General features: G+C 42.5%; 1 protein-coding gene across 6 annotated transcripts in view; it reads right to left on the bottom strand.

The window, feature by feature from the left end:
* PALM2AKAP2 (PALM2 and AKAP2 fusion) overlaps positions 1–27,987 on the bottom strand; it is a 564,113-nt gene that overhangs the window by 433,985 nt on the left and 102,141 nt on the right. The window contains exon 1 of one of the 6 annotated variants that reach the window (XM_048223132.2): positions 22,468–22,552. The exons of the other annotated variants lie outside the window; for them this stretch is intronic. Coding sequence (XP_048079089.2) covers positions 22,468–22,472 — 5 coding nt within the window. The 5' untranslated portion in view covers positions 22,473–22,552. Of the gene's footprint in view, positions 1–22,467; positions 22,553–27,987 lie in introns of those variants that run through there. 6 annotated transcript variants of the gene reach the window in all.

The raw sequence follows: 27,987 nt of genomic DNA, 5'->3' as shown, positions 1-27,987 counted from the left end.
TAGATCAGGGAAGGAAGCGAAGGAAGTGTGATGAGTAACTATACTGTAGTGTTCTAGATGGGATCTTGGAACAGAAAAAGGACATTAGGGAACAACTACTGAAATCTTTATCAAGTGTGGAGTGTAGATAATAATATATTGATGTTGTTTCCTTAGTTGTGACAAATGTAAACTAGTAATGTAAGATGTAAACAACGTAAGAAGCAGGGTAAGGGGCATATATGAACTCTGAACTGCCTTTGCAACATTTATATAAATCGGAAACTATTTTAAACTAAAAAATTATTTAAATTTAAAAAGTACAAAAACATGAGCAGTGTCTCAATGACTGGTAGGATAGCGTCAAGCACTTCACTATGTGAATAATTGGAGTTCCAAAAGGAAAGCATAGAGAATGGAGTGGGAAAAGTATTTGAAAATCTATATGCTGAGAATCTTCCAGAACCCAAAGCAGGAAATATTATGAGAAAATTACATCTAGGCACATTATAGTCAAACTGCTGAAAACCAAAGAAAATGAAAAAATCCTAAAAGCAACCAAAGCAAAAAAGACATGCTACATGTAGAAGAACAACGATAAAAATTATGACTTACCTAGAAATATTGAAAGTGAAAGACATCAGAATGACATCTTTAAAGTACTAAAAGAAAGGGGAAAGAAAAGACCTGCCAACCTAGGGTGCCTGGGTGGCGCAGTCGTTAAGCATCTGCCTTCGGCTCAGGGCTTGATCCCTAAAACAGGCTCCCTGCTCAGCAGGGAGTCTGCTTGGAGAGTCTCTCCCTCTGCCCCTCCCCCTACTCAATAGATCTCTCTCTTTCTCTAAAATAAATACTTTTTTAAAAAATAAAAATAACAATAATCAAGAAAAGAGAGAGAAAACACTAATAACAAATACCAGGAATGATATCAGGGACATCACTATAGATTTGTGGGATATTACAAAGATAACAGCAGAATACTGTGAAAGATTTTATCAATAGATAGGAACAACTTAGATGATACGAACAAATTCCTTGGAAATGCGACTTACTGAGAATAACACACACAAAAAAATTAAAATCTGTCTTCCTTTATCTATTAAACAAATGGAATTTGTCATTAAGAATCTTTCAATCAAGAAAAATTCAGCCCAGTGAGTTTCACTGGTGAATTCCACCAAATACTTAAGGAAGAAATACTACTACTTCTACACGTGCTCATCCAGACAATAGGCGAGGGTGTCTGCCTTCCCAAAGTTTTGTGTCAGCGTAACAGTGATACCAAAACGTGGCAAGGGTACCACAACAAAATAAAATTACAGGCAACATGTTTCATGAATACAGATGCAAACACCTCCACAAAATATTAGCAAAGGGAGTCTCATTAGATCTAGGAAAAAAGTATTTGACAAATGAAACCGCTGTTCATTTAAAAAAACAAACACACCGTCAGCACACCAGGGGAAGAAAGGAACATCCCATTTTTGATAAAGAGTATCTATTAAAAACCTGTGCCTGGGAGGCTCAATCAGTTAAGCATCTGCCTTTGGCTCAGGTCATGATCCCGGGGTTCTGGGATCGAGCCCCACATCGGGCTCCTTGCTCAGCACAGAGCCTGCTTCTCCCTCTGCCTGCTGCTTCTCCTGCTTGTGCTCTCGCTCGCTCTCTCTCTCTCTCTCTCTCTCTGTCAAATAAATAAATAAAATCTTTTTTAAAAAACAAAGAACTGTAACTGACTTAATGGTGAAAAGGCCGATAAGCTTATCGTCTAAGTGGGTGAGCTTCCTCCAACAACTGCAAGCCTACGCTTCCACCCCAGGAATAGGCAGATTTGAGGCCATGGTATTACCTTTGATCTCTAGTTTCTGTTTTTCCACCCTACAGATCTCTCTTTCTCTGTGAAGCGAAACAGTGACAACCAGAGCTTTGAGAGTATCAAGATAGGCCCCCAGCTGTGGTGCTCACATGAAACCTGCATCTTAGTATCACCTGGAAAGCAAAAATATAAGGATATGGCTTAAGACATGACCAGAGACAGGCAACCATTTTGGAAGTGGAACATAGCTCCTATTAGGTTCCAGGGTGATGCTGTGAAGGTGGCCATATAGACACCCCAGCCTCTGTCCCCCAACAAAGATCAACAATTAGACAGCTACCCATGAACAAAAATAGCTCTGAGAGAGATCAGAAGTCTACTTAAGAAACTTCAGTAACACAGTGAACAAAAATAACCAATGCAAACAGGGAAGGAAGAACAGCTTCATTTTAGCTACAGCACCCTGTCCCCCAGGCTGACACTGCTCACTGCCAAGAGGGGACCCTCCAGCTAGAAAGAGTGCCCTTCACGGAGAAAGAGAGAGCAGGGTGAACGACCAGCTTCCCTAGCCTTTCAGGACACTACATTCAGGACCCACTTGGGTTTTACTGGATTGGCCAGAAACTGGCAAAGCTGAGACGCATAGAGACAAGCTAGGAGCAAGGAAGAAACGCAGGAACTACCAACATCAGCCACGCGGCGGGAATGACTGTGGTTCCCAGCGACGTGCTCTGCACAGGAACCCAGCAGCTTTCCTCACTGAAGAAACCAACAGCCACCAAGGATCCCACGCAGATTTCACCAGTTTTTGCCCTGTAGGTTTTTGTGCTCACAGCTGTCTGCATCCCTTCCTGCCATCTGCCACCCTTTCCCCCGCAAGCTCCTCACTCCTCCACTCCCATCACCCCCCCAAGCCAGAGCCCAGGAGCTGCACCAGCAGCCAACCCTGGCTTCTGAAGCTATGGAGTGCAAGATGCCAGCCTACACCCCAAGAATGACCAGTCTCCTGAAGCAGGCAAATTGGGGCAGTGGGTGACAAGGGCCAAAGCTTTTCCATCAACCTGGGGATTCTGGTCTTTAAAATTCCCAAGGTAAGGATGAATGGGAGAAAAGCAAAAGCATCCAAATAAGACACAGATATATTGGAAGACGCATTTTAGAAGGAGGTCTTTAGGGTGCCTGAGTGACTCAGTTTGTTAAGCATCTCACTTTTATTTCAGCTCAGGTCATGATCTCAGCCTCCTGGGATGGAGCCCTGTGTGGGGCTCCCCACTGAGCAGGGAGTCTGCTTGACTCCCTCTGCCCCTCCCCCTGCTCACACACCCTCTCTTTCTCTCTTAAATAAATAAATCTTTAAAAAAAGAAGAAGGAAGAAGTCTTGAAAAGTAGAGTTACACACACACACACACACCTAATCTTTGTTTCTCCAGGGCATGACACTTCTACTCTTCTTGTACTCACGTCATATGCACACCACCCTGATATAAAAAAGTGTTCCCGGGGCGCCTGGGTGGCACAGTGGTTGGGCGTCTGCCTTCGGCTCAGGGCGTGATCCCGGCGTTATGGGATCGAGCCCCACATCAGGCTCCTCCGCTATGAGCCAGCTTCTTCCTCTCCCACTCCCCCTGCTTGTGTTCCCTCTCTCTCTGGCTGTCTCTATCTCTGTTGAATAAATAAATAAAATCTTTAAAAAAAAAAAAAGTGTTCCCAATTTCAAGACCGGGGGTGAAACTAACAGGAAGGCACATTGTGTGGCTGACACAGGCTGACGGAGGACGTACTGAGAGCCCTTCAGAACTGTGCTTTAATTCCCGAAAATGTAATTAGGTTTGGAGAGCCATCGTTTTATTAAGCAACCCAGAATCCTTCACAGAACCTTGCTCTGTAGAGTTTAGTTCTCAAATATGTATTGTCCTTATAATATTTAGCTCCCATAACAAGGAAAGAGTTTGAGAGATATTTCCCATCTTACATAAATGAAAATACAACTTAATAACCTGTTTGTATTATCCTTCATGAAGTGGGTTGCTCTTTCCTGGCTTCCAAAAGTAAAGAACCCTAAGTTTGTCAGTCTTGCTCAGAAAATGTAATACCACAAGCTACTTGATCCTAATAAATCATATTCATACTCATATGAATATGATATTTATAGAATCACAACTTGACATTTATACCAAGATATTACTGATTTGTAGACTCTTAGGGCTACAGGTAATTAGATTCACTATTTTTTTTTAAATACCAAGGAACTGGCCAAAGAAAAATATTTTTGGATTTTAAATTATTTAACAGCCCCCAACATTTTCAAATTTATATTTTAAAAGATAAGATTATGTTTATTTACCTCATAAACACTTTTTTCACAACCCCATATCCTGTTCTGATTTTCAAAAAAAATACTTAACTATCCCCATGGAACTGCCAAGTTATGCCAACTAAAACGAAGTGCCTTGTTTTGCTCTGTTGACTGGCCTGTTTCACGCTCAGATTGCTGAACTCCAATTCTGTTTTGAGGGAGGAAGTGTCAAAGAATGAGGCCCTGGGGCGCCTGGGTGGCACAGCGGTTAAGCGGTTAAGCGGTTAAGCGTCTGCCTTCGGCTCAGGGCGTGATCCCGGCATTGCGGGATCGAGCCCCACATCAGGCTCCTCCGCTATGAGCCTGCTTCTTCCTCTCCCACTCCCCCTGCTTGTGTTCCCTCTCTCGCTGGCTGTCTCTATCTCTGTCGAATAAATAAATAAAATCTTAAAAAAAAAAAAAAAGAATGAGGCGCTTACTTCTCGCATTACATACAGCCCTATGCTGTCTGTGTCTGTGCTCTGTGAACGCTGCTACCCCAAGTGTGGTCTACAGACCAACAACAGCCTCAAGAGCAGCATCTTCTAGAAGCTTGCTGGGAACGTAGAATCAATCTCCAATCCCACTGCACACTTAGAGAATGGGGATCTGCCTTCTAACACTATTTCCAGGTTGAGTCACGTGCACATTACCGTGTGAGTCTCTGAGGAGATGGTATCATTAACTTCGAATGCGGGGCACCTCCCTCTTGGAAGATAAGAAGATAAGGAAAGCATTGGAAGGAGGGAGAACTCCCGGTAGTTTCTAGGTCAACTTCTTGAGTGCTTCCCTGGGTAATCTGTACGGTTTGGCAGATCGTGGTGCCTTTCAAAAGTTAGAGGCTTTTGATATGATTTCAACAAAGAGGGCTAAGACGAATCAAGTACTGTGTCTAAAACATGTCTAGCAGTGACCTGCAATTCTTTAAATGTTTGTGTTCGTTTGTTCTGTTTGCTCTTTGTCCTTTGTTTTGTCTTACTTTATTGGCAATCCCACTTTGCTTTGTCATCTGGAAAACTGAGTCTCTGATTCCTCAAGGGGGCAGGCATTCACCACGATACTGACTACAACATGCTTGGTCATGGAGACAGCATTAGCCCCAGGTTCACTAGCACAACAAAAACATCTCAAGACTGTCAACTATTCAAACTAGTTTTAACAGTGGACTTGGCTTGGCTAGTGTTTTAGAAAGTGACTTAAGGAGTTCTCAGACGACTAGTCCAGACATTCAAAACAAAGTGTTTTTATGCTGAATTACCTTCAGGGGCTAAGAATTAGACTTGGATTTTGACCTCATAGAATGTCTGAGCTTTTAGGATTCATTTAGGCTCCTGTCCCCTTGCTGTGTCATAGCTTCAGACAGTAGCCCACCAAAACTTCCACCAGCACAACACTTTGCACACTTTGTTATAATAACTTGGTCAATTATATTTGTTCTTCATTAGGGTGTGGCCTCCATGAAGGCAAGGACTGGCATATTCATTTTTGTATCACATGTACCTAGAACAGTGCCTAGCACATAGTAGGTACTTCATAACTATGAGTGGCATGAATGAATAAATGAACATAATAGACAGAGAAATTGAAGTACTTAAAGCAGGACAAGCAGTCTAAATAACTCACTTTCCTTTGCAAAAAAAAAAAGATTTTATTTATTTATTTGAGAGAGACCGAGATCACGCATGGGAAGGGGCAGAGGAAAAGGGAGAAACTCAACCAGACTCTGCGCTGAGCATAGAGCCCAACGTGGGGCTTGATCCCATGACCCTGAGCTCATGACCCGAGCTGAAATCGAGTCGGACACCTAACAAACTCAGCCACCCAGGCACCCCTAAAACTCACTTTCTAAGCATGAAATACTATATAACAATAGATGGAGTAAAATATATCTAATTTAGATCCCATCTACTCAGAACTTGTTAAACACACCTTTTGATTAGACTGTATCTTAGGCTTTTGTGCTCTCTGTGAAGATTAAACAAGACAGAACTAATCTTATTGATTTGACAGCAATTTAGGAAGAATTCATTTAGATATTAATGACAATCATCACTTATATCTAAATAGTAGGTCAAATACTACGAAGTTCTACTCATGAAAACAGAATTTTTACTAGTAAAATTCCTTCCTATTATGAGAACACATAAAATTTCATTTCCTTAAATAAAATCCTAATCAAGCCACCTCAAAACTGAGATTGGTGTTCCCTTTGGAGAATCAAATTTGGGGAATTTTTATTATCAGTTATAAGAAAAATGAAATTTTTCAATGGGAAGCAAATAAACCCTTCAGTAGCCTGTGGCATTGGGGCTTCTCCTTCTTAAGTTCGTGACCAAACTCGTAACAGTTATCAAAGAGCTTCTTCATATTTTGGAGCCTTGACCCTCAATGACCAAACTGTGTAAACAAATGCTGCCAAGTTCCACCCTGGTAATGTGAAGTGTGTTTTTTTTTAAACCTTCAAACATTTCTATCCTTTGCACACTCTGTGAGTTGGGATCCCAGTTGGAAAGAGATGGCATGCTTCACCTGGATAATTGAAATGAGCTTAATAAAGGGACTGCTTTACAAAAGCATGGGCAGAGTTAAGAGAAACCAACAGGGATGGTGAAACACACCAGGGGCAAACCACGTGGGGAGATAAGCCATAGCCTCACCTAGTCTTGAAGGAGCAAGGGGCGGGAATGGTTACCAGAACCAGGAGAGAACTAGAAGTAGAGTTGTAGGAAAGGACTGCAGGCAGGAGCTGTAGCCTACGGCTGCGGAAAGCAGCCAGTGCCAACACCCTATCCTACTGGAAGGGAGACCATAGAGTAAATGCGCTGACCTCACTCTTCTTTCCACCTTGGGTCTCCTACTGGTGCCTTGCATTCATGCAACCCAAAAAGAAACCAAAGGCAATAGAGCTAACTAATGCAGTTCACAGTGGTCAGCCTCATAGGGCAATAAGCAGTGGGGGAAGGTAGAGAATGGATCTGAAGGGCAAGACAGAGAATATCTACTATGCACACCTCCTTCAAAATTCCTATACTGCAAAGTATTTAACATACCACTCACAAACTCATTTTGCCATACACATTGCTAAGAACTGATTGGAAAAGGATCTATAATAACAACAAATTTTCCAGTAACACTGATGTTTGCTGATTTGTAATATTTTCATGGGGAGACAAGATTCACTGAGTCTTTCACTCAGAGATAGGGTAAAGGCAAATTTCCTCTCTATCGCCCTGAAACCTGCTGAAATGAATGAAAAGTTGAAAAAATTGTATCTACTATGAAACTAGCAGAGTTAAGGTTCCCAAATCACAGACTACAAGAATTATCTGCCCTAAAGAGTAGAACTTTTATTAAAACAGTGGACAACCCTAAAAGGCAACCTAGACCTCTAGAGATTCCAATTGGTTTTCAAAAATGTCTCTACAAGTAAAGAGAGAGCTCACAGAGGCCCAGCGCCAGAATGGTGAAGAGTGGTGTGAACAAGCCATGAAAGACATGGGAAACATCTGCGTGGAGGGGCTGGTCCCACACCGGCACGGGGCAGAGAATGACACTGAAGATGTGAGCTCTCCTCTCTTTATTGCCAGTGAAAGCCTGAAATTTAAAAACGTAATATAGAGGCCTAGTCTGGACACATAGAGGGTGGTCATAATCTACCATAGTCTAGCCACAGGCTAGAAGTGAGAGAGACGGTAGGAAAGAAGGAAAGTAACAACGACCTTTGTAGATGACTTGCCCCTCCCCTCTGTTTGCAGATGCTAAACAGAGCCAACCACATCGTGATAAATAAGCACCAAATATCTGTCTGCCCCCCCACTCTGAGATACACACATATGTGTGTGTGCACGTGTGCACGCACACACACACACACACACACACACACACACTGAGCTAGAATGTGTGATCTCTCTCCATGACCTGCTCACATACTGCAACACATTTTTAGAGGAGAAGACACTGTAGAGTTTTAAGAAATATTTATGAGACGAAAATCTCATCTAAAGTCACTCCCTTCCCCCAAACACTAGCTCCCACTTATTCTCGGGCAAATAGAATGCTTGGATCGAATATCTGTTTGGAAAAGAGTAATAAATGCAAAGCTGTCAACATGCATCGATTCTAGATACTTTATTATTTTTTAAGAAAGAGAGGAAAGATTTATATGCAAAAGGCAGGTAAGTATATTTCAGAAAAATAACACAATAAGTAAAATTTTCAGATAAATTCTCAGTGCAGTCATAGAAATTAAAGAAAATATGAGCCCTTTTAAAAATGCGCACAGTGAGCGGGAGGAGTCAGAAAACAAACGGAAGACAATTACAGAAATGAAATCTATATCCAGATGAGTAAAAACTAAACAAATATTGCTAAAAAACCAGTCAGTTGCCCAGAGGATAGACTTTAAAATGGAACAAAAACTCACAGGAAGAATCAGGGAAAAATGTAAACAATTCAAGATAGTGACGGAGGGCAGTGACTAACAGCTGTACCTGTTGTAGGTAAGAGAACAAGTAGAGTGTTTAATTGAAAGCCATAAAGAAAACACCTTTACAAAAAAAAAAGGAAAATATAAATCTTCATATCAAAGGAATGTACCATTTTCCAGGAAAAAATGGACACAGTGACTTGCAGTGAGAAATAGTAAAGAAAAGTTATTAAACTTTCATGTTTAAAAATAATTCTATCAGCACCAAGGCAAAAAAAAAAAAAAAATTGCAAGAGTGGGAGGGCGGGGGAGAGGCAAGCCAGCTACAAAGAGGAAACAATCAGGCTAGCCTCACACTTTTCCAGAGCAACAGTCCATGCCAGAACACAATGGAACAATATCTTATATAGAATTATGAGGGGGGAAATACATGAATCTGTAATTTTACAGTCAATTTGTTTGTTCATAGAAGCAACAGAAAGGCATTCAGAATATAACACCCTTGGGCCCTGTTCGAAAACAGTACCTCCCAACTAAACACTAAGTCATCACAAAATCCTCTGGAAAGAAGATGCCAGTGAGGAAGGGGCTGGTGGAGATCTTGACGCTCTCCAGATTCAAGACTAACACTAAGCCCAAAAAGCATGGTGCTGCCTCAGGACCTTTGCAACTGCTCTTCCTTCTGCATGGCTCACCTCCTCACTCTGTTCAAGTCTCTGTTCAAACTCTCCCACTCACAAACTTGTCTCCTGACTACTCGACCAAAAATAACTCTCCCTCATCACCTTCCAGTCTCCTAACGTGTTTTTACTTTTAACATTTATCGCTTCCTGACATTAATGTATATACACATTGTGTCTCCTCTATGAAATAAACGTTCTGTGAAGGAGTACCTTTTTCAGTTTTGTTCACTGCTGTATTCTCAGCACTTAGAACAGTGCCTAGCGCATAAAGGGTGCTCAGTTGATTGAATGAACTGTGAGAATTATGTTTACAATTCAAAATTGCCAATGTTAAGAACTTTGAAAATGTAGGGGCGCCTGGGTGGCACAGCAGTTAAGCGTCTGCCTTCGGCTCAGGGTGTGATCCTGGCGTTCTGGGATCGAGCCCCACATCAGGCTCCTCCGCTATGAGCCTGCTTCTTCCTCTCCCACTCCCCCTGCTTGTGTTCCCACTCTCGCTGGCTGTCTCTATCTCTGTCGAATAAATAAATAAAATCTCAAAAAAAAAAAAAAAGAACTTTGAAAATGTAAAACTAACAATAAAACCACAACAAATGGTAAATGGAGGGCTAAGTGATACACTCTCCTTTCCTTAATTATCGGAGTGAGAAATCAATCAATAAAGCCAAAGTTTGACAAACTCTACAAAAAAACTACTTGTTCCACTTTTTAAAATTAATTAGGTATTTTAAGTTTTCCCTTTGTAAATAATTTTCATTCTATTCCGGACTCAAGCTTTGCTGTTTGTATTTTACGGCTCCCTAGCGCTCTCTGAAAACAATGACAAGTAACCCAGGGAGGCCAAAGCACAAACTGTGACCACGGATAGAGTGGTTACATAAAGTTAGAGGAGTCAAATATAAATGTATTACTCAGATATAAATCTATAAGGTGGCTAGGGCTGTCAAGGATTTGAGGAAACAGGGACTCAAACATTACCGGTGGCAACATAAAGTGAGAGAACATTTTTGGATGCATTTTGACAGTATATAGAAAAATTCATAATATGCACATTCACTCACTCAGCAATTCCATTTCTGGAAAGTACTATAGAGATTTGCAGGAGGTACAAAGATGTTCATTGCAACATCGCATTTAATAGCCAAAAAAAAAAAAAAAAAGTGGCAACAAACCTAAACCTTCATCAAAGGGGACTGATGAACTATATTCTGAAAGTTAATGCTAATCAGCTAATAACAGCACGTGTGATAGGTGTGTATATATTGATATATAAAAGTATGCGCACTATATTTAGAGGGAAAAGCAAGCTACAGAACAGCATATGTGGTATGATTTCATTTATATAAAAGAAGTATTAAAACTTGTATCAGTATGTGTTTCCAACTCTGTTTTGTTTGCATGGAAAATATCATCTGGATGGATACCTCCAGACTGTTCCTGGTAATGTTTCAAGGACTAAGCCTTGGGGGAAAGAGAAGGGAAAGGGGGAGGTTTATTTCATAAACTAAACCCCCAAACGTCCGAATTGTTGAAAAAAGCATACATTACTTCCATCATAAAAATTAATTTTTTAAAGCCTTACACATTTTTAAACACATTTATTCAATGCCTAAATGTGCTGAACACATGAAATGGCACACTTTGTGTCCGAGGAGGACAGACTTAGCCAAGGAAAATGCTTCAAGGTCATATAGCACCCATAGTCACATTTAGACTAGACAGGAAGTTCCTTGAGACAGGATCAGATCACCATTTACTCCCAGTACCTATCTCAGTGCTTGGCACATAGAAAATATTCGATAAATGTTTGCTGGGTAATTGGATGAATGCGTGAAAGAAGACATGTGAAGAACCAGAGGTCAGCTGTGACTCAATATCCCTCTCCCACTTATCCCTTCATGAACCTCAATTTGTTTATGTGAAAGAACAAACTTTAGTTGAGATGCTCTGTGGTCTCCTCTGGATGCTTTAAACTTGTCCTGAAAGCAGGCACCTAACAAGTGATGGGAAATGTCACTTCTGGGTCCCATCAAATCAGTTCTGAGGCTGCCACCCGTGTTGTCAGAGCCCCAGTGCTTGCAGAGATGGTAATAATTTAAAGAGTTCCCAAGTTTCATTCTCTGTGCCTTTCAGCTCCCATACCGTTTTGAAGACTGTGTTCTGGACAACTGTCCAGCAAAACCAATAGGTGTGGTATCAAATTAATAACTGCACATACTCAAGTTTGTTCCCACATATAACATTGATCTCATACTCAACCCAGCAAGGAGGGCAGCCAAGTGCAATCAGGTAGGGCCTTCTGCTTGTTCTCAATATTTTTTCCAATTTCAACTGCAACGCTCTTGTTTTATTAAAACCAATAATGCTCATGAATAAATGATTATATTTTTATTTTTACTCCATTTCATTTAAAATTAGTGACCTTGGCTTATTCAAAACTATCAGGTACTGGCACACCACAAACTGTCTGGCTTTTAAAATTGATAATCCTCCGTCTCCTTTTGCAGATATTTGCAGCATTCTGATGCTTGGCTATGACACATATTTTCTTTTTTTTTCCCCAAGTTTTTATTTAAATTCAAGTTAGTTAATTTATAGGGTAGTATTGGCTTCAGGAGTAGAGTTTAGTGATTCATCACTTACATACAACACCCAGTGCTCATCACAACAAATGCCCCCTTAATGTCCATCACCCATTTATAACCCATCCTCCATTCACCTCCCTCCATCAACCCTCAGTTTGTTCCCTATCATTAAGAGTCTCTTACAGTTTGCCTCCTTCTGTGTTTTTATCTTATTTTATATTTCCTTCTCTTCCCCTATGTTTATCTGTTTTGCTTCTTAAATTCCACATATGAATGAAATCATACGGATTTGTCTTTCTCTGACTTATTTCACTTAGCATAATACACTCTAGTTCCATCCACATTGTTGCAAATGGCAAGATTTCATTCTTTTTGATGACTGAGTAATACTCCATTTTTTATATAATATTCCATTATATATGTAACTTTCCCACTATACACACACACACACACACACACACACACACACACAGCACATCTTCTTTATCCATTCATCGATTGATGGACATTTGGACTCTTTCCATAATTTGGCTATTGTTGATAGTGCCGCTATAAACACTGGGGTGCATGTGCACCCTTTGAATCAGTATTTTTTTATCCTTTGGATAAATACCTAGTGGTATAATTGCTGGGCCTTAGGGTAGCTCTATTTTTAATTTTTTGAGGAACCTCCATACTGTTTTCCAGAGTGTCTACACCAGTTTGCATTCCCGCCAACAGCGCAAGACTGTTCGCCTTTCTCTTCATCTTTGCCAACATCTGTTGTTAATTTTAGCCATTCTGACAGATGTGAGGTGGTATCTCATTGTGGTTTTTATTTGTATTTCCCTGATGACGAGTGATGTTGAACATTTTTTCATGTGTCAGCCATCTGTAGGTCTTTGGAGAAATGTCTGTTCATGCCTTGTGTCCATTTCTTAACTGGATTATTTATTTTGGGGGTGTTGAGGTTGATATGTTCTTTATAGATTTTGGATACTAGCCCTTTATCTAATATGCTATGACACATTTTCTATGCCATCCATTTTACATACCTTCAGAAGGAAAGGTAATCGTAGCTTTTTGAACTTTTAAGCTTTGAAGTTTTAAAAGACATTTATCATCATACCCATTCATAAAGCTCCTTGGTGGCTCCTCATTGCACTTAGACACATCTCTAAACTATCTTCCCCTCACAAAGCTCCAGCCATGCCATCCTTCTTTCAGTTCTTCCAACCAACCTGCCAAGGATCTCTCCTGCCTCAGGGCCTTAGCACGTGCTGCTTTCTCAGCCTAGAGTGCTTCTTCCCTCTACTCCTCACCTAGCCAACTCCTACTCATCCTTTAGATCTCACATTAGATAGAAGTTCCTCAGAGAGGCTTTGTTGACACTCTAACCTAATCTATATCCCCTTCCTGTTATTTTCTCTGTGCATTTCCCTCCATGGCATTCATCGCACCTTGTATTTATACATTCATTCGTTTACTACTTTAACATCTACCTTTTCAGTAGACTATGAACTTCAGATGACAAGAATCAGGACTGCTGGAGATGGTTGGGAACTTCCTGGAGGCTGCAGATTATAAGGACATTTAATTGTATCTACATTTCCTTCTGGAAGGTCTGCAGGAGGGTCCATTGCCTCAGTTCTTTTCTTGATTTGGAGTTCCTCCTCCTAGTTATTCTGTTGAGGGGTGGTTGAGGGAATGTACAGAGTCAAAAATATCAACCACAATCCATGCAAGGTGCACCCGGGAAAGTTCGGAGCAATCGGAAGCCATACCAAAAAACCCAGCCGAAATGAAGCCCAAGAGTAAGATTTATACTTTGGAGCCAGGAGTTAAGATGGCGGAGGAGTAGGAGACACCGTTTTCAGCCGGTCCTCTGAGTCGAGCTGGATAGGTACCAGACCAGCCTAAACAACCACGGAACCAGCCTGAGACGCAGGAAGACGCATCTGGATCTCTACAAATGAACATCTCCAGCGCTGAGTATTGAGGTACGAAGCGGGGAGCCATGAAACTGTGCACAGATATCGGAAGATAAACGGAAGGGGGAGGGAGCCGCCGCGTTCGGGCGCTGGGAAGCGGTAGCCACTTGCACGGGAGAGCGGGCGGGGCTCACGGACGGCACCCGCAAAACAGCAGACTGAGACCGTGAGCCGGGTGCGCACGCCACCAGGCATCTCACGGAACACCGGAATCCCGGTGCGCTCACTGGATCCAGACTGAGACCGGGAGCTCCGGGAGCGCGCGCGGGGCGGCTGGTGGCGTTAGAAACACAAAGGACAGAGACGCGCCGGCCCTGGAAGTGAGGGCTGGGACGCCGGGTGTGTGGTACACATCCCGGACGCTGCAGGGTTGAGCAGCACCAACAGAAACAGAGTTAAAGTGGCCAGAACATTAGTAGAGAACGGGCCGCAATCCCTCTGTTCTGTGACAGAGGCTGAAATTCGGCCTCTGCTGCTCTGACTCTCAGAAGAGGCACAGCAAACCGCCAGGGAAAGCCGCCAGAGAACAAAAGCCTGGAAATACCGGCTCAGGGAGTGCCCATCCCCATCCCCCCTCGCAGGGGACGCGGAGACTCTACCCAAACAGGGCTGCCTGAGTATCGGCACGGCAGGCCCCTCCCCCAGAACACAGAAGGCAGGCTGAAAAATCAAGAAGCCCACAACCGGGGCGCCGGGGTGGCGCAGTCATTGAGCGCCTGTCTTCGGCTTAGGGCGTGATCCCGGCGTTCCGGAAAGGAGTCCCTCATCGGGCTCCTCCGCTGGGAGCCTGCTTCTTCCTCTCCCACTCCCCTGCTTCTGTTCCCTCTCTCGCTGGTTGGCTGCCACATAAATAAATAAATAAAATCTTTAAAGAAGAAGCCCACATCCCTAAGATCCCTATAAAACAAGGGGCACGGCCTGGGACCCAGTCAATAATTTGGGCTCTGGAAACCCCGCAACCTCTCTTCATCAGAATGACAAGAAGGAGAAGCCCCCCCCAGCAAAGAAAAGACAGTGAGACTGTGGCCTCTGCCACAGAAATAATGGATATGGATGTAACCAAATTATCAGAAATGGAATTCAGAGTAACGATGGTCAAAATGATGAGTAGAATTGAAAAAAGTATAAACGAAAAGGTTACTGAGAATATAGAATCCCTAAGGACAGAAATGAGAGCGAATCTGACAGAAATTAAAAATTCTATGGGCCAAATGCAGGCAAAACTAGAGGCTCTGACAGCCAGGGTCGCAGAAGCAGAGGAAAGGGTTAGTGAATTGGAGGATGGGTTAATAGAGGAAAAAATGAAAATAGAAGATGGTCTTAAAAAAATCCACGCCCACGAATGTAGGTTACGGGAGATTACTGACTCAATGAAACGATCCAATGTTAGAATCATCGGCATCCCCGAGGGGGTGGAGAAAAACAGAGGTCTAGAAGAGATATTTGAACAAATTGTAGCTGAAAACTTCCCTAATCTAGCAAGGGAAACAAACATTCGTGTCCAAGAAGCAGAGAGGACTCCTCCCAAGCTCAACCACGACAAACCTACGCCACGTCACATCATAGTGCAATTCGCAAATATTAGATGCAAGGATACAGTATTGAAAGCGGCCAGGGCAAAGAAATTTCTCACGTACCAAGGCAAAGGCATCAGAATTACATCAGACCTGTCTACACAGACCTGGAATGAGAGAAAGGGTTGGGGGAGCATATTTAAAGCTCTTTCAGAGAAAAACATGCAGCCAAGGATCCTTTATCCAGCAAGGCTGTCATTCAGAATTGATGGAGAAATAAAGACATTTCAGAATCGCCAGTCACTAACCAATTTTGTAACTACGAAACCAGCCCTACAGGAGATATTACGGGGGGTTCTATAAAAATAAAAAGGCCCCAAGAGTGATACAGAACAGAAAGTCACAGCCAATACAAACAAAGACTTTACTGGCAACATGGCAACATTAAAATCATATCTCTCAGTAATCAGTCTTAATGTAAATGGTTTGAACCATCCCATAAAACGCCACAGGGTTGCAGATTGGATAAAAAGAAATGACCCATCCATTTGCTGTCTACAAGAGACTCATTTCAAACCCAAAGATGCATTCAGACTGAGAGTAAGGGGATGGAGTACCATCTTTCACGCAAATGGTCCTCAAAAGAAAGCTGGGGTAGCAATTCTCATATCAGATAAACTGGATTTTAAACTACAGACTATAGTTAGAGACGCAGAAGGGCACTATATTATTCTTAAGGGAAGTATTCAACAAGTGGATATGACAATTATAAATATATATGCCCCCAACAGGGGAGCAGCAAGATACACAAGCCAACTCTTATCCAGAATAAAGAGACATATAAATGAAAATACATTAATAGTAGGGGACCTCAACACTCCACTATCAGAAATAGACGGAACACCCTGGCAAAAACTAAGCAAAGAATCAAAGGCTTTGAATGCCATACTCGACGAGTTGGACCTCATAGATATATATAGAACACTACACCCCAGAACCAAAGAATACTCATTCTATTCTAATGCCCATGGAACATTCTCAAGAATAGACCATGTTCTGGGACACAAAACAGGTCTCAACCGATACCAAAAGATTGAAATTATCCCCTGCATATTCTCAGACCACAACGCTTTGAAATTGGAACTCAACCACAAGGAAAAATTTGGAAGAAACTCAAACACTTGGAGACTAAGAGCCATACTGCTCAGGAATGACTCGATAAACCAGGAAATCAAAAATCAAATTAAACAATTTATGGAGACCAATGAGAATGAAAATACAACAGTCCAAAACCTATGGGATACTGCAAAGGCAGTCCTAAGGGGGAAATACATAGCCATCCAAGCCTCACTCAAAAGAATAGAAAAATCTAAAATGCAGTTTTTATATTCTCACCTCAAGAAGCTGGAACAGCAACAGAGGGACAGGCCTAATCCACGCACGAGGAAGCAGTTGACCAAAATTAGAGCTGAAATCAATCAAGCTGAAACCAGAAGTACAGTAGAGCAGATCAACAGGACTAGAAGCTGGTTCTTTGAGAGAATCAATAAAATTGACAGACCACTGGCAAGACTTATCCAAAAGAAAAGAGAAAGGACCCAGATTATTAAAATTATGAATGAAAAAGGAGAGGTCACGACGAGCACCATTGAAATTGGAAGGATTATTAGAAATTTTTATCAACAGCTATATGCCAATAAACTAAGCAATCTGGAAGAGATGGAATCCTTCCTGGAAACCTATAAACTACCAAGATTGAAACCGGAAGAAATTGATTCCTTAAACAGGCCAATTAATTATGAAGAAATTGAGTCAGTGATAAACAACCTTCCAAATAACAAAACTCCAGGCCCGGACGGTTTTCCTGGGGAATTCTACCAAACATTCAAGGAAGAAATAATACCTATTCTCCTAAAGCTATTTCAAAAAATAGAAACAGAAGGAAAGCTACCAAACTCATTCTATGAGGCCAATATTACCTTGATCCCCAAACCAGGCAAAGACCCCCTCAAAAAGGAGAATTACAGACCGATTTCCCTAATGAATATGGACGCCAAAATCCTCAACAAGATACTTGCTAATAGAATCCAACAGTACATTAAAAGGATTATCCATCACGATCAAGTGGGATTCATACCTGGGATGCAAGCGTGGTTCAATATTCGCAAATCAATCAGTGTGATACATCATATCAACAAGAAAAGACTCAGGAACCATATGATCCTCTCAATCGATGCTGAAAAAGCATTTGACAAAATACAGCATCCTTTCCTGATTAAAACCCTTCAGAGTGTAGGAATAGAAGGTACATTTCTCAATCTCATAAAAGCCATCTATGAAAAGCCTACTGCAAATATTATTCTCAATGGAGAAAAGCTGGAAGCCTTTCCCTTAAGATCAGGAACTCGACAAGGATGCCCACTCTCGCCACTATTATTCAACATAGTACTAGAAGTCCTTGCAACAGCAATCAGACGACAAAAAGGGATCAAAGGTATTCAAATTGGCAAAGAAGAAGTCAAAATGTCTCTCTTTGCAGATGACATGATACTCTATATGGAAAACCCAAAAGAAGCCACTCCCAAATTATTAGAAGTTATAGAGCAATTCAGTAACGTGGCAGGATACAAAATAAATGCTCAGAAATCAGTTGCATTTCTATACACGAATAACGAGACCGAAGAAAGAGAAATTAGGGAATCCATCCCATTTACAATAGCACCAAAAACCATACGTTACCTTGGAATTAACCTAACCAGAGACGTAAAGGACCTATATTCTAGAAACTATAAATCACTCTTGAAAGACATTGAGGAAGACATAAAAAGATGGAAAGATATTCCATGCTCATGGATCGGAAGAATTAACATAGTTAAAATGTCCATGCTACCCAGAGCAATCTACACTTTCAATGCTATCCCGATTAAAATACCAAGGACATTTTTCAAAGAACTGGAACAAACAGTCCTTAAATTTGTATGGAAACAGAAAAGGCCCCGAATCTCCAAGGAACTGTTGAAAAGGAAAAACAAAGCTGGGGGCATCACAATGCCGGATTTCGAGCTGTACTACAAAGCTGTGATCACAAAGACAGCATGGTACTGGAACAAAAACAGACACATAGACCAATGGAACAGAATAGAGAGCCCAGAAATGGACCCTCGGCTCTTTGGGCAACTAATATTTGATAAAGCAGGAAAAAACATCCGGTGGGAAAAAGACAGTCTCTTCAATAAATGGTGCTGGGAAAATTGGACAGCTACATGCAAAAGAATGAAACTTGACCACTATCTCACACCATACACAAAAATAAACTCCAAATGGATGAAAGACCTCAATGTGAGACAGGAATCTATCAAAATTCTAGAGGAGAACATAGGCAACAACCTCTACGATATCGGCCAAAGCAACCTTTTTCATGACACATCCCCAAAGGCAAGAGAAACAAAAGATAAAATGAATTTATGGGACTTCATCAAGATTAAAAGTTTCTGCACAGCCAAGGAAACAGTCAGAAAAACTAAGAGGCAGCCCACGGAATGGGAGAATATATTTGCAAATGACACTACAGATAAAGGACTGGTATCCAAGATCTACAAAGAACTTCTCAAACTCAATACACGAGAAACAAATAAACAAATCAAAAAATGGGCAGAAGATATGAACAGACACTTTTCCAATGAAGACATACAAATGGCTAACAGACACATGAAAAAATGTTCAAAATCATTAGCCATCAAGGAAATTCAAATCAAAACCACACTGAGATACCACCTTACGCCAGTTAGAATGGCAAAAATAGACAAGGCAAGAAACAACAATTGTTGGAGAGGATGTGGAGAAAGGGGATCCCTCCTACATTGTTGGTGGGAATGCAAGTTGGTACAGCCACTCTGGAAAACAGTGTGGAGGTCCCTTAAAAAGTTAAAAATTGAGCTACCCTATGATCCAGCCATTGCACTACTGGGTATTTACCCCAAAGATACAGACGTAGTGAAGAGAAGGGCCATATGCACCCCAATGTTCATAGCAGCAATGTCCACAATAGCTAAATCGTGGAAGGAGCCGAGATGCCCTTCAACAGATGACTGGATTAAGAAGTTGTGGTCCATATATACAATGGAATATTACTCAGCTATCAGAAAGAACGAGTTCTCAACATTTGCTACAACATGGACAGCACTGGAGGAGATAATGCTAAGTGAAATAAGTCAAGCAGAGAAAGACAACTATCATATGATTTCTCTCATCTATGGAACATAAGAACTAGGATGATCAGTAGGGGAAGAAAGGGATAAAGAAAGGGGGGGGTAATCAGAAGGGGGAATGAAACATGAGAGACTATGGACTATGAGAAACAAACTGAGGACTTCAGAGGGGAGGGGGGTGGGGGAATGGGATAGACCGGTGATGGGTAGTAAGGAGGGCACGTATTGCATGGTGCACTGGGTGTTATACGCAACTAATGAATCATCGAGCCTTACATCGGAAACCGGGGATGTACTGTATGGTGACTAACATAATATAATAAAAAATCATTAAAAAAATAAATTAATTAAAAAAAAAAAAAAAAAAAAAAAAAAAAAAGAATCAGGACTGCTTTGTTGACCGGTGCTAATCTCAACAAATATTTGTTAGCTAAATGGAAAACTAAAAGAAGGAAGTGAATTTTATTGCCCCTTTTAATTGTTTTTCATAAACATAAGTTGAACACAGTAAGTAAGAAGAATTGAGTCCCTATGTGACTGATATTTAAAGCTGCCTGTCCTGTCTAAGATGAGACTTTGAAAGGGTTTAGATCGAGGGGAAGAACAGGATTTGAGAAATTTTGTCAGACCCAAGACAGGAAAAGGTGGTATTCTGAAAGGAGAGAAAAGAGTTTAAAAGTTAATTTCATTAATGAAACAAAGGAAGCGGGACAGAGAACAGATAGACAGTTGGAAATGCAGGAGGTTAACCGGAAGGTGAGAAGGACTTTGGAATGTCACAGGGGAACAGGAAAGCCAGGCCAGGTTGATCAGGAGAGAATGGGGCTTGGTTGCGGCACCGATGTGAATCCTCCGGAAGGAGAGGAAGAGTGTGGGAGGGCGGCCACACCTGGAACAAAACCTTAGCTGCAAGATGGAGAGGAAATGAGGGAGGGTCTGAGGAAGGAAACTTACAAATTCTTTATGCTGTTCCACAGCTATTGAGCACTCAAGTTGTAAGTCTGGAAGATAGGCAATACCTTAGTGTACTAAGGTGGGATGGTAAAGATGAAAGTTACCACCCTGGCAAACAACCAGGGTACCCCTTAACCTTCCACGGTGCAAGGACTAGACCTACACTCATTCTCTTATTAAGGACAGTCTCCACGTCTAAACAAACAGCAATGGCAATAAGAATAGAATATGCCAGAGGCCAAGTTGTCAGCTTCTGCTCTGTGTACCCATGTCTGCTATGTCTTTTGGTTGCTTCTCCACATCTACAATGGTATCCTGAGAATTGTGTTACTCTCAGTTGCCCTTGGGGCATTAAGTTTCTTTATAAATTGTCTGGAGGGGGGAAAAAACAGCTTGGTGCCAAGCTGAGACCCCACAAAATGTCAACGGAGGATGCTGAAGACCACAGTAATAATAATAATAGACAATAGATAATATTTATACATAATAGATGATATTTATTGAGCTTTCTTTGTGCCAGGCTCTAAGACTGTTATATGTATCAACCTGTTTAATCTTCACAAAAATTGCATGAAATAGCTATTATTCCTATTTCCAGAAATGAGGCCCAGAGAGACTGACGTCATTCAGCAAAGCGCACAGGGACTCAAGCCCAGCAAACTGATTCCAAAGACTTAATCATTAACTCCTTAAATCTGTATACACCTTACAATTTACAAAGCCCTTTAGGAGAGATAGAAACCTTACCTGATCCTCTCAACAATGCTTAAAAAGTAAGTCAGGAACATCTTTGTCTCCATTGTATACACAGGGAAACTGAGGTTCAGAGACATTAAATTATTGGTATAGGAAATCAATAGCACTAATACCAGCCAAGGCAGGGGCTGAGACCTACAGCTCCTCACTCGAAAAACACCACACCAGCTCTTACTTCGGCTTTAGCAGCCTCCTTGGTGAGGATTAAATTGCATCTACACAATCAGATATGCAGAGGGATAAAAGCTGCATCTAGGGTTTACTGGGTTTGGCATGAAGGTCCTGATACCTGAAAACTGGACGTTATCTCCAGGCTGAAATATGATTTCATACAGCCCCAATGTCAGGGAGTCTCCGTGGGAAGAGAAGAGGAGGCGGAGAAGCTGACCAAGTGAGCAGTATCTGGCTCCAGAATTGACCCTTTCTTGGAGCCTGTCGCCTGTCGCCTGTCAAAGTGCCCCTGCTGCGGCAGCAGCCTGGGAGAGGCACCAAAAAGCAACGCAGGGATGGAAAGACTGAGGAGAAAGAAACCCCAGTTCGAACCCACCACCAAAGCCCTTTATTGTGTCTTTTCTGGTTAACGCCCCTCTTGCCTCCCTGCCCACCTTCCCCACCCCTCCGGTGCCGTGCCCAAGGTGCCAAACGTCGTAACTCAATCCCCGGCTGCTGCTCCTACCTTTCTGTCTCATTTCTCAATTACCCCAGGAACAAATCAATTATTTGGGATCGTCTGATGGTTTCTAGTAGCCAGGGCATTGCAGCTCTGGCTCATATTACCCACTAACTCATCATCCTTCCATTACACGCTTCACACCAAACCACATTTGCTTCCGATCCGCAGTGACACCCCCCCCCTTTTTTTTTTAACTGCAGTCCAATAATGCTGACATGGTTAGGAATCGGAAGTAATGGCTATTGCAGTCAACTCCCTAAGAAGCGGAAGCTTGGGGCAGGGATGGGGAAGCCTAGAACATGCCTCCCTCCTTAGTAGCAGCGTCCCCTCCCGAGGCCCTGCTGGCCGAGAGACAGCGGCACAAAACCACGCATCCCGGGGCTCCTACCCCTTGGCGCGGGCCCCTGCGACTGCTGCTATAGAAACACCAGGCGTACACACTGGGCTGAAATTAAACACCCATCCGGGACTGGGACCGAAGCCGGGATCGGCCTGCTGCCGCGGTCGCCATGGCAACATGCCGAGAGGAGGGCAGCGAGCTGCGTGCGCGCTGCGCGGGGATACTCACTCCATCGCGGGGCTCTGGGCTGCCCGGCGCGCTGCTGCAGGGCTCACCGGCGCTGCTAGCCTCTGCCGGGGCCGGGCGCTCTGGCCGCGCCGCGCGCGAGGTGGAGCCGCAAGCTTCGCAAGCTTCTCCCCTCCCCGCCCGCACCCCCTCCTCCCCTTGAGAGTTGAAAGTGAACGCTCAGGCCCTCTCAGCTCCCAGCCTGCGAATAAAACGGGAAGCAATTGGATAATGTTGTTCGCTGGGCGCTAGACAAGCCACTCCACTTTAATGTTTCGGGAGGGAGCGAGCTGGCAGCTACGCGCCGGGCGGTGTGGCCACCAGCGCGCAGTGCCAGGGCGCCCCAGACGCCAGGTGCGCCGGCGGCTCCCCTGGGACGGGCGGCGCTGCACCGAGGCGCGCGCGACTGGTGGGAGGGGAGACGGGCGGCTGTGGAGGTGGCACAGCCCAGAGGCTCAGGGAAACGATTGAGTCATCCTCAAGGTTGCGGCTCTCGAGGCTTGGAAGTTGCGAAAGAGAGAAGCGTCTGGCCCCTGCAAATAACAAGTAGTGCCCCCAGCGGGCCGGGCAGGAGTTCGGAAACGCCATTGTGCCAGCCCAGCAGGCAAATGTCTGAGTTTCCCAAGGAAAACTCCAGCTGCGTGGCGGCACGTTAAGGCGGTGTTTCATCCCTTTGGCGACCCCACGCCCTTCTTATCACTCCATATTCTGCGTATTCCTGCCCAGTAGGAAGGTATCGTCCACCGTTACTTTCCTTAGTTCGTTCTTTGAAAACAATAGGTACCTTGATTATGGTTTCCCAAATTACCAATGGCCCCACCCCAGAGTTATAAGCCCCCTAGGGTACATATTCCCTCCTTATACCCCCTCTGAGGATTCCCTACTCCTAACGGTTTCCCAAGTGGAAACCTGGCTCCCATCCAGGTGCCCTGCACCTGCTGCACCAGGCTTTAGGCTTTCGCTGTGCCTTGCTGGCCGGTCCCTCTGGGAGTAGGTGTCTGCCAGGTGCTAAGGATGCAGCTCTAACCATAGTCATCACAGTCCCTGCCCTAGTGAAGCTCACCAGATAAAGCAGAAAGACAAAGCACAGAAAAAGAGAAAAATAAACATCATCACAGGCTGAAAATACTGCTTAAAAAATGAAGTAATAAAATATCAAGATGAACGTTTTAAAATTAAGCTGTGATGATGATTACACAAATTTGTGAGTATACTAAAAAGCACTGAATTGTACATTCTGGGTGAATTTTATGGTATATGAACTATATCTTAATAAAGCAGTTGAAAAAAAAAAACAACTACTGCAATGGAGAATAAAAGGGAAGCAGACCTGCTAAGGTCAGGTGTTCAGGAAAGGACCCCTAAAGAGACTGGCCTGAGAGGGGACCAGCTCTGAAATGCAGCCCCGGGTTCCTGGGTGATTCTAGATGGGAAAGAGCTCTGCACAATTAAGGGGCTGGAAGGAAATGGGTGCAAAATGTTCTGGGGGGATGCACTGCTCCTCCTTTCCCTCTGAAAAGTGAGCCACAAAGTTAATCTTAGTGTAGATTCACAGGGCTGTTTTGTGGAAAGAGATTCTGGTTCATCTCCAGGTCTCCATTCTTACAGAGAATCTGGTGTGAATTTGGATATCATAAAACCCTCCCTCAACCCATGTCCCTCTCCAGCTACCATCCTATCTTCACTCATTCTCTTCATAGTCAAGGTTCTTAAAAACATCACCCATACTCACTGTCTCTCCATTCTTACCTCCTATCTGCTCCTGGTAGCGTATAGGATCAAACTCACCTGTGAGTAATTAAGAGGCTCAATCAGGAAAGAGATGTGTCTACCTCATAAAAGTCCAGAGATAAGCAGTCCTGGACTGGTTTAGTACCTCTCAAAGAGCTAAGAGATCCAGCCTCCTCCAAAATGTTGTTCTGTCATTTCTGGTCTCCCTTCCTCCCTCCCTCTCTCTAACTTCATAGTTAAAGCTGGCTGCTCCAGCTCCAGCCATCATGTCTGCATTCCAACCACCACAAAGGTGTAAGAAGCAAAGAAGAAGGGTCCAAGGAAGCATGCCAGCTGCCTCTTATGGAAGGCTCCCAGAAGCTGCCTCAGGACACTTTCACCTACAACTCTAGAATTCAGTCACATGGCCATATTCGGTTTCCAGGGATACTGGACAAAACAGTCTTCATTCTACATAGTCATGAGCCTAGCCAGAAATTCAAGGCTCCATTCCCATGAAAGAAGGAGAAAGTGGGTATTGGGGGACAACCAGCAGTATTTTCTTACTCCTTGACCCTTAGGAATCTAGTACTGCCTCTCCCATGCCACTGACACTGCTCCCTATGGAGTCACTAACACCAAATGCAATGGGCATGTCTCAGGCCTCTTCTTGCACGATTTCTGAGCAGCATTTGACATTTTGACCACTCCCTTTTGTATTTGTTTGTTTTTTCCTTTAAGTTGGTTTTATTAATGCATGATTTATATAAAGTAGAATTCATCCTTTTTAGGTGTACAGGTCTAAAAGTTTGGATACATTATACACTCATGTAACGACAACCATAATCAAGATAAGGAACATTACCATCACCCCGAACAGTTCCTCTGAGTCCCTAGATAGTCAATCCCCTTCTCCCACCTCTAGCTCCTGGCAACCACTGACCTGATTTCTGTCTCTATGGTTTTGCTTTCCAGAATGTCATATAAACAGTATGTAGCCTTTTGTCTTTGGCTTCTTTCACTTAGCAAATGCTTCTGGGAGTCATCACAATGCTGTGTGTGGAGACAGTTTCTTCTCATTGTTGAGCACTTGTACAGACGCACTACAATCTATTTACTCATTCACCAATTGATACATATTTAGATTGTTTCCAGTTTGTGGCAATTACTAATAAACTTCTATAAACATTCAAGTACAGGGCTCTGTGTGAACATGCTTTCACTTCTTTTGGGTAAATACAACGGTCACTCCTTCCATTCTGAAACACTGTTCTATACGACGCCACACTGCCACAGATCTAGCCACCCTTCCTCTGATCCTTGTCTTTTAGAAGTCAGTGTTTTGCAGCATCTGGTCTAAACCCTCTTCCCTTCTGACCATACAAACCCTCCCTGAGCAATTTTATCGACTTCCATGGCTTTAATTAGCTGGGGTTTTTTTGGTGCTCACTTCCAAAACTAAATCTTCAACCCCTATCACTCTTCTCATCTTCAAAATGGAATATCCAAAGTCCATTGTAACATCTTCACAAACACCTCACACCCAATATGTCCAAAAATCACTTATTATTTTCACCTGTAAATCTCCTAGTAACCTGTACGCCTATCCTAACAACAGAGAGGGAAATGTCCACAAAGAAACCTGGGCACCTTCTCTGATTTGTCAACATCCTGACCTCCCATATCCAGTCAATCAAGATTTACCCAGGCTACCTCCTGAAGAGTCACAGAGCCCATTCATACCTGTCTAATCCCACTGCTGCTGATAAAACAGCCTTCCTTCTGGCCTCTCTGCCTCCAGTCACATCTTAGAGAGTCCCAACTCATCCAACTATACAGCCAGAGCAATCTTCCAAAGACACAAGATCTAATATATCACCCCCTTGCCTAACACTTCCAACAGGCATCTCTTAACTTTAAGATAAAGATCAGATTGCATTGTAGGTGGACCCTAAGTTGTTTGAAGTTAGTCTATTCACTATTAGGCTTTCGAATGCAGTAGAAAAATAAGAACTAATTCATTTTACAAGGCTGGCCTGTATCTTATTAAAATTCACAAATATATCATCTGCTACATTTAACTGTAGGGGGAAAAAATAACAGACTTTAGAGCCAAACAGACTCTGGTTAAAATTCCAGCTTGATCATTTATTAGCTTTGTAGTTTGGGACATATTTCTTAACGTCATTCATAGATTTCTTCATCTATAAAATGAGGACAATAATGCCTATCTTTAAAGGTAGGTTTGAAAACTAGATACAGTGTACACAAAATGTCTAGCACAGTGCCTGTTATTTAGTAGATACTCAATTAACAGTAGATATAATTATCATAATTACTACTGTTACCGTATCATTATTATTACATTGTAACTTTCCTCCAAAATCCCAAACACTGTAACAGCTACATCTTTATCTTCACAGCATCCCTTTGAAGAAGTGAAACTAATACAGGTGTAGACACTATGAAGATCAATTTGTTTATCCTTTTGATGAAATGAGAATGTTACACTAGATGATACACTATTTATTTTTTTAAATGATATGACATATCGATAATATAACATAGTAAAATAGCATATATGGCATACAAAGTAGCAGGGTATGGGTATGTGGATACATCAACACACACATTCTCTAATAGTGTGTTCATTTAAGTTGAGCTCACTAGATACTATTAGTACACCAAATGCACATTAACACCTCTCTAACTTGGAAGTCAGTACCTTATCAACTTTACCCTAGTGAAATTTAGTCTAGAACCAGGAAATGAAAGAGTGATATCATAAAGTCCATGCTATAAGCGATTATTCTTAACCTCCTTAGGGTCATAACCTACTTGAGTATCTGACAAAAACGATGGACCCTTCTCCCAAGAAAAACATACAGATGGCACAAACCCACATTTTTCTTATAATATCACATGGTTTGCAGACACGCTGAAGCCCAGCCATTGTTCATGGACCTCAGGCTAAGTTCTATTTGCCTGGAGTTTGCACCTGGAGTTTGCACCCGTATACATTGTTTTCTATTTATCCTGTGATTATCTTGTGGGACAGTTATTATTATCCCCATTTTATAGATGAAGAAATTGAAGCTTAGAGTATTTAAATACTTACTTGGGTCACACGTCAAAAAGGGTCAAATTCATAAAACCAAAGTCCTCAACCCCCTGGTCTAAAAAGAGAATAAGCCAGCTGAGAGAAAACCCAACATGATTTCTATGTAGGCATAATGCATAAGCTTTAGAAGTGGAATTCTTTTTTTTTTTTTTAAGATTTTATTTATTTATTTATTTGACAGAGAGAGAGAGAGACAGCCAGCGAGAGAGGGAACACAAGCAGGAGGAGTGGGAGAGGAAGAAGCAGGCTTCCAGCAGAGGAGCCCGATGTGGGACTCGATCCCAGAACGCCGGGATCACGCCCTGAGCCAGAGGCAGATGCTTAACGACTGTGCCACCCAGGTGCCCCTAGAAGTGGAATTCTTAAACTGGGGACCACGGATGGGTTTGGGGATCTGTCTCAGACTACAGACAGAATTATGGGTTGGGAGTGGTGGTGAAGTACAGAGAATAGGTCCATGCCTCTCACTGTGTTACCTCAGTGCTCCCTGACTCAAAACAAAATTCTGAATATGACTGCTTTGGATATAATACTTAGTATATTTGGTTAAATGGTTTCTGGGTCACAGCATTAGAAACACACAATTTGAAGAGGTTGGGGAGGATCAGGAAAACTGTTACCTTGGGAAGTAACTGCTAAAAATGAGGAAGAGATGTATGAAAATGGGCATAGGACAGCAAAACGAAACCATT

This window comes from Ursus arctos, unplaced genomic scaffold, assembly GCF_023065955.2.
Source record: "Ursus arctos isolate Adak ecotype North America unplaced genomic scaffold, UrsArc2.0 scaffold_18, whole genome shotgun sequence".
Lineage (NCBI taxonomy): Eukaryota > Metazoa > Chordata > Mammalia > Carnivora > Ursidae > Ursus > Ursus arctos.
Note: the sequence above shows the minus strand (reverse complement) of the source record. Positions and strands in the feature narration are given on the sequence as shown.